Raw genomic sequence first — 10,876 nt, forward strand, 5'->3', positions numbered from 1 at the left:
TTTATTATTTACAATTATTATTATAATATCTTTAAAAAAATTTACATATAAATTATAATTGATAAAATATCCCCCCAAGACTACTGTGAGTTAAATGTTCGAATTAAAAAAATTATTTTTCTTCAAACATACACTCTTTATTTCTCTTAATAAAATTTTTATCTTTATTTCTCTTAATAAAATTTTTGAATTCATCCTTATCTATTGAGCAAGGATCCTCTGATCTGTTATCTGTTAGATATAAGTGATGTGAATGGAGAAGAAATGACAGAAAAAAGAAATTCTATTGTGAATGGAACTTTAGTCCCACTTTAAGAATTTCATGATATGTTGGTTGATTTATATTGATTCACATACATTAATGATGTGAATAAATACATGGGGAGAGACTCTCTCTCACGCCAGGAAAAATTTGCTCTTGCTTGGCGAACTAACCACTAGTGCTTGGTGTATGCCATGGATAACAGTTGTATTTTGGGAAACAGACAATCCGACTTGGCTGCTTCACTCGGCCTCACTACCCGGCCGGTCACATGCTAGCTCGGCCTCTCTGCCCCCACCCCCCGATTGCACCGGGATCGCACTGTTCACTCGACCACTCGGCTCCACGCTCGCTCGACCATGTGCAAGCTGTCTTTAGCACTTGACAGAAACCAACATGAGATTATTTGTTTAAGTCATCTTGACAAATAAGTGAATTTCGTTCAGTGTAATTTAAATTTAACTAATATCCCGTAAATCTCCAACAACAGATCCCTTTCTGGGTTCACCTTCCTATCCAAGTTATAGTTTGGGTCAGGGTGGACGGACGGGTGGCCGAGCTACCGAGTGGAGGGCGGCCTCCAGATGGCCTCTATCCGTCTACCTCAACTCAAATTATAACTTGAATGGGAAGGTGAGTCCAAAGAAGAATCTTAACTAATTAAGATCAAATCATGATTGGAATCTAATCATAATTATATTTTAGATCATCCTTGATTTTAAAAAATAGACAAGATTTCTTATTTACTTATCTTCCTATTATATTATGATTCTGTAATATTATAATATTATATTTCGCGTAGCAGGCTTGTGGTTCGATCCAATAAACCAAAATTATATCCATAAAATAAGATCAGGAGCCCGAGTGGATACATATATTTTGCCTCTTAGAATACACAATAAAGTAAGAACTCAGTTCCCTTTAAACACTAAAGATCATATCCTAACACCGTCAGTAGGTGATAATAATCCAATTCCACACCACAAATAGCTTATAAATTACAGTGTTGAATACTTGCTAGGTAGTAAGTATATATATGGTATAGTGCGGGTGCTGCCTGATGAGCTAGCTACCTCGGCATCCGACAAACCTTAATTCCTTGATGAGCTTAATTAGAATTGTCCACCCTCGAAGGTCTGGCCGAATTGCCACCCGGCCGGTGCCACGTCGAAGCTGGTGACCGTCCGGCCGTCGCTGGTCGTCACCTGGAAGGAGAGACTCTGCCCGTCGAGTAACGAGTTGCTCTGCCAGTTTTGGCCCCAGTTGCGTGACATCGCTTGCCACCCGCCCTTGGACCCCTTGATCGACACGGAGTGCACGTCGCCGGCTCCGGCCACGTTCGTGATCAAGACCAAGTTGAAGAAGGAATGACCGTTGATGGTGAACCGTATTCCCCCCTTCTTCACGCAAGGCACCCTGTAGTGTAGAGTAACAAAAAACAGAGCTTTAGTGCTTGATTCTGGTGAAGGAAGTTAAACGGCGAATGGAGCACCTGCGGAAGGAGACGGGGACGATGCCGGCCCGGTACTGCCCGATATGGAGGAACGCCGGCTGGGCGAGGTCGAAGTGCGGGCGCGGGGGGTTGCACCAGCCGCCATTGTCGCTGGGGAGGTCGTAGGTTGGGGGGCAGAAGTTGGTGGCGGTGACGATGATGGAGCCGGGGAGGCACGACTGGGGGTCGTCGGCGCACTTCAACTCGTAGCAGGAGCCGCAGCTGAGCCCGTCGTTGAACAGCGCCGTGCTGAGCGCCGCCGTGTTGGTGCCGTAGCCCGTGCTGTAGAGGTTCCCGTACCCGCAAGCGCCTCCTGCACGGCGAACAATCAATCCAATTAAAGTCTGCAAATTTTAGAGATCGCAGGAAACATTTCTTAGACTTGTGGAAATAGAGCTGACCCATGGTGCCGGAGGCGTCGCTGCCGCCGTAGAAGGTGGCGTGGGCGGACTCCCACCCGTAGGAGTCCGCAAACGCGTATCCGGATAAGAGAAAGAAGAAATGGAGAAAGAAGAGAGCGCCGGCAGCCATCTGAGGAAAGAACAGGGGATCGAAGTGAAGACTGGCTGTTGGTTGCTGTGTGGACTTGTGGCGATGAAGGAGGGGCATTTATAGGAATGGTGGCGATGGGCGGCGCCGCGCTGCGGGGGGCAGAGAGACAAAAACGAGTTTTGGCTGCTCGCCGGAGAGCGACGGCGGGCACATGGAGCGGTGGCAGTTGAAATGCCAACCGCCGGGGGTTGGTGGGGTCCTCCATCCACATGCGCTGCCGTGGAACGTCGAGACACGTCGTCTCCCCCGTTCTATCAATCTATCTATTTCCGCCGTCGTTCTCAACAACTTGTTTTTGTTTACCGGAAATGACAGGCAAATCCATAATATCAGTCACTGTTCATGTATTGACAATATGGCCACCGTGGGCATAGCCGCCGGTCCTTGCGTGATAAATTGTTACATGACAATAGGAATTGAATCCGTGGGAGATGAACTAGTATTTTTTACCACATATATGGATAATAATTACCCAATGGATAATGGTGCGAACGTTCTACGTATTAAACTCATGCTTCAATTCTCAATCACGATCTACTCTAGCATAGTTTTTTTCTAATAGAATAAAATATGTAGGACATTAGCTATGGGATGATAACAGTTATGATTCTGTCAATAATCAGTGAACGGAGATCTATTTTTATATATTAATTATTGATGTAGTTCTAAATTCTATCAATAATTACTACGAACCTTTAATTCCATCGCTAAACTATATAATTTGTAATAAATTCTACTCTAAATCTACAATTACCCAATTTACATTTTTTATATCAATATAAATCAACACAAACCATATTTACATTCCATTATATTATACAAAAATATTCACAATCCATACACAAATAACTAATTTATTAAATTATACATTTACAAACATCAAATTTACTTTCCAAATCCATAAAAACTAACACAATAAACTATCACACGAATTTAAAAATATACATACCAAAAATATTTACGACTCTCCAACCGCCCTTAGCATTATTTGACGATAGGATACGACTATATGGTCTGACATAATAATATTTACAAAATAATAATACAATCGTATAATATTATTATAACATGATGATATATATGTAAAAAAAATAAGATGGAATCATAACTTACTTATGAATAATAATACTAATATTTAATCATTATTACAATCTAAATAATGAACATTAACCATTTGCAAGTTCTCATCGCTAGACTCTATTAGTTCAATAAACTCCTCACTGCGGGATATCTCTCTATATGTATCTCTTCATAAGTCACATTAACATCTAAAGTAATTAGGATATGGATTGATATTGTGAATCAATTGAATATCTCTCCACTCTATCATTCTGAAATGCATCATGGTTTGAGTAATGATGATATTCAACATTTCTATGGTCAAGGGAGATTTCATGAGACAAGCAACCGACCATTCACTAGATCTTTTTCTCTTCGTAGGATATTCAAAATAGAAAACTTGACCTGTTTATACTGCGAAAATGAAAGGTTCAAACTTGTTGAAGCTTTTATTTGCATTAACCTCAATTAAATTATAGTTTGCATGTATTCTGGTACATGTTCTTAGAGTTGGATCATACCATGAATATTTGAATAACATACACATTTTTATAGGTAATGCAGAATATTCAACTTTTATGATTTCGTTAAGTCTATCATAGTAATCAAACTCAGTGTTATTGATGTCGATAGATCCTTTAACACAAACACCAAAATTATAAATTAATTTGTATGAATCCCGTTGTGCCACATGGAATTTAAAATCATTAATATAGTAATCAGAGTACACTGTTATCTTATGGAGAGGTCCAGATGCAAGATTTATTATCTTGAAATCTTGCACATTTGATTTTCTACTATCATTCAGCTATAAAACTAGTTATGATATAAATTAGGTAGAAATTTAATATGAATATATAAAATTTAAATTATTCTCTAACTTACATAGATTTGAAACCATAATGTAAATTTCATTTTTAACTTTTCAACAATTTCTCTTACGCCCATTAATGGATTTTATAGTTGTAGTCGTTGTTCGTACAAGATACCATGAAAGGTATTTATAAGATAATTGGGATATAAAACAAACATAATAGGATAAATGTTTGATTATAGAAGTCAACTCACTTTATGTAGGGTTTGAATTCATCATAGTTTAAGAGTATGTTTGTTCTTACAGCATGGTATTCTTGTTGAGTTAACTATCTAGAAGCAAATGCACTCATCAGCTTACTAGGGAACATAAAAATAGAAAGCATCTCTGAGTCTATTGGCTCAGTATCATCAGAATTTCGATGATACTTACAATGTCTTATTTTCACATTATCAGTAAAATAATATAAGCAGAAAGATGATGCTTCTTAACCAAATAGACATTACATATTAACCTTCAACTCTTGCTTTGTTATCAACATTATTTTTTAATTTTCACAAAAACTATTCAAATGGATACATCCATTTGTACTGCACAAAACTGACTAGTTGTACCTTATAAGATAGGTGAACTGTTAGATGTTCCATTAAATAAAAAAATTGGGTGGAAAAATGCACTCAAGCTTACATAGTATGAGAAAAATGTTTATTTTAAGCCGAAGCACATCAGCCATCATAATACACCTCACTATAAAATATATAAAAAATACACTCCATTATGTGAGTTCTTGCCAAACATTTTAAGGAAGTAAGCCATAGAAAGCTACTGGAATAAGTCTTTGCATGAATATATATGATAGTGATGACTCTTTATTCTAAATATCTTTAACTTATTCATATCCACGCATCGAGTCATATTCAAGGCATACCCATTTAGGAATTTAATTTCTTTCAATCAACTACATAAAGTTTGTTTGTTATCTTTGTCTAACGTATAACAAAGCTTTGAAAATTTATTAGTTGTTTCATCCTGAGGCAACTCTAGTTTGCTAACTATTGTTTTTAAAATTCTCACATGATTTTGCAGTGTTTTTAGTTCTTCCAGACACATTCAACACAGTGTTAAAGATATTATCAAAGAAATTTTTCTCAACATGCATTACATCTACATTATGTTGAATGAGTAGATATTTTTAGTATAGCAGCACCTAGAAAATGCTTCTTTTCTTCCAATCACAGTTGCACTTTCTAACAATATATTTATTTATCTCATCAGAATTAAGTTGAGATACTGGTAGGAATTCATAGGTGTCTATTTGGTCAATGATTTCTTTACCTGACTTGATTATTGACAGAAGTTTTCTAACTATAATATGCTTAGTGAAAATTTTCTTATTTTTCTTGAAAGGGTGTTCAACCAGTAAAATTTTACAGTAATTATTAAACTAAGCTACCTTCTCACTGCAAGATAATGAAAATACATTAAACTATGTCATGCAATGTAGGCATAATAATTTATCAGTCGTTCTCCATCCCAACAACATTGAGTATTGATGGTATTTATATTTATCCCCGAAGATCCCAAGTTGCTAGAATCTTATCCCAAGCAATCCATTCTCGGGTGCTATAGTAACTGTGCTACAGTAGCACTACTATAGTCCCATGTTGTATCTTACTCCACAAGCCATATTATTCTCCCGAGTGATCCATTCTCAGGTGCTATAGTAATTTTTCTACTCCTTAGTACTCCATAAGCTATATTATTCTCCCAACCAATCCATTTCTCAATTGCTACAGTAACATTGCTTGGCTGCTACAATGACATTGCTTGGCTACTACAGTACCCATGTTGTGTATCTTAATCCATAAGCCATATTGTTCTCCCAAGCAATCCATTGCTCGATTGCTATAATAACATTACTTAGCTACTACAGTAACTCTGCTACAGTGCATTACTATAGTACCTTATTCCACAAGATAGATTATTCTCCCGACCAATTCATTACTCAGATGCTACAGTAACATTCCTCAACTGCTACAATAACATTGATACAGTACTCTGTTATAGTAACGCTGCTGCAATATTCTAGAACCATCCTATTAATCTTCCAAACAATATGTTGCTCAGCTGTTATAGTAACATTATTACAGTAGCTCTGCTACAGTATAGTGCTACCATAGTAGCTGCTACAAACTATTACGCTATAGTTGTAACGCCCGAAAATTCTCAAAATTATTTTAGTAATATTCTATGATTTTTATGAAATTTTAGAATATTTTTATGGAATTTTTAGAGTTTCGGAAGTACCAAAAATAAATAAGAACGTAAAATAGCTTAAGCGGGAATCGAACCCAAGACCTATTGGGTCCTACGACTTATAGTGGACTCTAGTAACCAAGTGAACCCAGCAGGGCCGTGCTGAAAGGAAATGGAAACAATTTAATTTAAGTTAGAGTTGGGTGAATTAACTCCTTAATATAAATAGGGAATTAAGTGAGGAGTTTTAATTTTACCGTGACTTACCTCTTCTCCTCACCCTAGTCACGCCGCCCCCTTCTCCTCTTCTTTCTCTCGGCACACCAAGCCCCCAAGGGCTAGGGTTCCGTCCCAAGGGTTCCAGGAGCACCTTCCAGCGACAACTCCGGCACGAGGACGTTTCTCTCAGCAAGAAGAACGCGTGGATGCGAGAAAATCATCGAGAATATCGTCTCCACCGGAAATCTAGCGATCAGATCGTAAGGAAATCTAGCGCAGGATGTAAGAAACCCCTCACCTGCAGTATAAGTGGCTTCCGTATGAATTTTATGCTTCAGTTTAGTAGTATGTAGATTTTCGGCACAAAGGATGTGAATTAGTGCATACCAAGTATTCGATTAAATTATTAGCACGGTTAAAATGTAACTTAAGCATTTTACTAGCTTAGCTAAATGCAATAGAAGCATTCATTCAGTATGTTTAGCTTTAGTACAGTTTATATGGGACTACAGTCCAATGGGTGGGCTCCCACAGTCGCCTCTAGGTTCAGATAACCTAGCTCTAGGTTCAGATAACCTAGAAATAGCAATATAAGAAGAACTCAGCTATAATTAGTATTTTATTTTAGTAGTGGCACTGTACTGGATTAGACATCCATTGGGTTGGGCTCTCATAGTCGTCCCTAGGTTCAGATAACCTAGTAACCTTACTAAATTCGGGACTTGCAAACCCGGGTCTAGTTAGGGATGCGCGCATAGCACATACAGATGTCGGGCCCATCAGCAGCATGATTATTATTTTAATCTATTTATGGTAAATAGTTTTCAAAACTCACAAATCAGTTGTGTATACAGTTTAAATTCAGTTCTAGCTTAGTTTTAGTTTTAGCTCAGTTCATGATTCAGCTTAGTTTCCATTATTGATACATGTGATAGCTCTATGATTAGTTTTGGTTTCTATGTTGTATGATACCATGTCATGCTCTCACCTGTTCAACATGTATTTCAAATAGCATGTTTTCAAATCATAAATTGTTTCGTATGCATGTTTTGTGAGGTAGATGGTTTCTTACTAAGTGAAAGCTTACAGATACTTCTTTTCCTTATACTGCAGATAAAGGTAAAGGAAAGATGGACTAGCGGAGGCTGGGGGACAATGCGATGAAGATGTGTGTGGAAAAAGGAACTTGGAATAACGATGCTTGGGAACTAGCCCACTTAGAACATAGCATTTTCTTTATGTCATTACTTTCCTGCACTTTAGTTGTTTAAGTGTTTTGAATTATGACAGGTATGCATAGATGGTTAGTTGTCATGATATTAGATAGCACTCCATGAGTAATATTATGCTTAGGAGTTCTATTTTATGCTTATAGAGTTGTTGTATGTGATTTCGGCACGAACCAATGCTAAAATCAGACTTCTGATACGAAATCAGAAACCCCGATCGATCCACCGATCGATTGGGGTCTTCAATCGATCAGTTTATCGATTGGTGAACTTGTTCCGCGAACAGTGAGCTCCTGGATCGATCAGCCGATCGATCAACCGATCGATCAAGGAATCGGGGAAATCGCTCCCGCGAACAGAGAGCTCTGGAATCGATCACTAGATCGATTGACCAGTCTGGATCGATCAGCCGATCGATCCAGAATACTACCCCGAGCACAGTAGCCATCTGAATTGATCCACGGATCGATCCAACAGCTAGCAATCGATCGAGTTCAATCTGGATCGATTGGGAAGTTGGGTTTCGACCAAGAGACCTTGTAGTTCAGCTCCTTGACCATAGAGGATGTAGGGTATGCCATGAATACCTTAGATTGCATCCCTTAGCACATGTAGGACTAAGAACTTGTATTAGCTTAGCAAAGTTTTAAATTGGTACAGCTTTCCGCACCTAGACTTAGTAATGGTCATGGATATAGCTTAGCACAGCATAATGTGACGGTCCGGCCTTATAACCTAGTCAGTAGAAGGCGGGTCGTCACAGAGTGGTATCAGAGCAAAAAGTTCCATACTTCCTATACACACATAAGCATTGAACCTGCAGCTTCCAAGTAAGAATACCTCTCACTTTGTTATGTTTATTGCTTTCATGTTTGTAGATAACTCAGGTATGCTTATCTGTGATAGTAACTAACATGATAGTATTAGCTATGTAAACATGATGCTTTAGTTATGTATGTCCTTTGTTCCTTTAGAGATGGCATGAGGACGCCCAGCTAGAAGGGCCCCAGCTACTGAGGCAGGCAGTTCAGTGCCTCCCCCAGACCTTACGGTAGTAGTGGCTCAGTTACAGAAGCAGCTAGCAGAACAGCAACAGGAGATAGCCACCTTAAAGGCTAATCAGCAGGATACTCCCACTGTCACCCCAGAACCGAACATAGCAACCCCAGTAGTTATAGAGGTTTCCCCAGTCTAGCCTACAGCACCAGTAGCTCCGCTAGTAGAGGCAAAGAGAGAAGCATATCTGATCCAGTGGCAGAGAGTCAAGCCCGAGAACTTCTCAGGCACCAACGAACCATGGGATGCTCAAGCCTGGTTCAAAACACTGGAGAGTACGATGGAGCTTCTGGACTGGCCAGAACATGAGAAGGTGAAATGTGCCTTCTTTTGCTTGACAAGAGATGCATGTATGTGGTGGGAGAGAATTAGAGCGAAGCGCCCAGTGAACCAGATGACATGGGCTGACTTCGAGAAAGAATTCTTCGAGGAGTTCTTTCACATGCGGGTTACAAACCGCCACTATGACGAGTTCACTGAGTTTCGTCAGGGCAACCTATCAGTGGAGGAAGCCGTGAAAAAATTCAATAAACTGGCTTGTTTATACCCCGAGCTAGTCAGCACAGAAAAAGAACGAGTCCGGTTGATGCTCAAGATGCTGAGCCCGGAAATAGCAATGAACATGGCTGGCGGCGTTCATAGGCCGCAAACCACCGAAGAACTAGTCGTGATGCTCGACCCAGTACTACGAACAATATCAAGCAATGAAGCAAGTCCTCTCGAGTCCAAGGGCAAGGAGGCTCGGTACTCGAAACAACGGGCCACGGCTCGAAAGGGAACTCCGGTGAAGCGCAAACCAGGGAGTTACCCGAAAGGAAGACCAGCTAGTAAACAGCCTAGTTATCCCAAATGTACTACTTGTGGGAAATTTCACCCAGAAGTTTGTCGCAAGGGCACACGAGGATGCTTTGAATGTGGACAGGAAGGGCATATGGCTAAGCAGTGCCCAAACAAGACAATTCTTCCTCAACCACAGCCGATTCAGTACGGAGGCCAGCCAGCACAGCTACATCAGATGCAGGCCGTTCTAAATGGTCCACACATCAGCCAGGGCAGATTAGAGGCCTCTCCAGCTACGACCAATGCAAGGATCTACTCACTCACCAGAGAGGACGTAGCAAATGCCTCGACAGTTGTTACAGGTCAGATCAGTATTTTACAACAAAGTACAACTGTCTTGTTCGATACTGGGGCAACCCATTCTTATGTATCCAGGGCTTTTGCCGAGAAGTTAGTGATACCCCCAGAGGTACTCAGTAGTCAATTCTTGACAACATTACCTTCAGGAGAAATTATGGCATCCACGCACTGGCTCAGAGCAATGCCAGTCATTATAGCAGACAGAGAACTCTTTTGTGATCTGATAGTGCTAAATATGAATAACTACGATGTTATTTTTGGGATGGACTTCCTGATCAGATACGGTGCCTCTATAGAGTGTCGTAAACAGAAAGTCGTGTTTCAACCCGAAGCAGAAGTGCAGTTCGATTACATTGGAGAACCGAAGAGAAAGGCCAAGAAGTTTCTCCCAGCTCTAAAAGCACAGAAATTAATGGATTCAGGATGTACGAGATTCTTAGCGCATGTAGTCAATGTCAGTCAAGATAAGGACCAACAGCTAGCAGAGGTCCGAATCGTATGTGACTACCCAGCAGTCTTCCCTGAGGAGTTACCAGGCCTAGCACCAGACAGGGAGATTGAATTTGAGATAGAACTCATTCTCGGTACGAATCCTATCTCCAAAACACCTTACCACATGGCTCCAGCAGAACTGAAGGAACTTCATGAGCAACTACAGGAGCTGCTTAACAAGCGCTTCATACGTCCTAGTCACTCACCATGGGGAGCGCCTGTATTGTTCGTGAAGAAAAAGGACGGGAGCATGCGCCTGTGTATAGATTACCGAGTGCTGAACCAAGTTACCATCAAGAACAGGT

The 10,876-nt window shown here is 40.1% G+C and overlaps 1 protein-coding gene across 1 annotated transcript; it reads right to left on the bottom strand.

Moving 5' to 3' along the window:
• Positions 1 to 1,085: 1,085 nt before the first annotated feature.
• On the bottom strand, positions 1,086 to 2,441 carry LOC122035015 (expansin-A4-like). Its single transcript, XM_042594376.1, has 3 exons — positions 2,156 to 2,441; positions 1,755 to 2,067; positions 1,086 to 1,678 (listed from the first exon to the last, which is right to left on the bottom strand). Exons 1-3 carry the CDS (start codon positions 2,361 to 2,363, stop codon positions 1,375 to 1,377), a joined length of 825 nt encoding a protein of 274 aa, XP_042450310.1. The 5' UTR covers positions 2,364 to 2,441; the 3' UTR covers positions 1,086 to 1,374.
• Positions 2,442 to 10,876: the final 8,435 nt, after the last annotated feature.

This window comes from Zingiber officinale, chromosome 11B, assembly GCF_018446385.1.
Source record: "Zingiber officinale cultivar Zhangliang chromosome 11B, Zo_v1.1, whole genome shotgun sequence".
In the NCBI taxonomy this organism is placed as follows: Eukaryota; Viridiplantae; Streptophyta; class Magnoliopsida; order Zingiberales; family Zingiberaceae; genus Zingiber; species Zingiber officinale.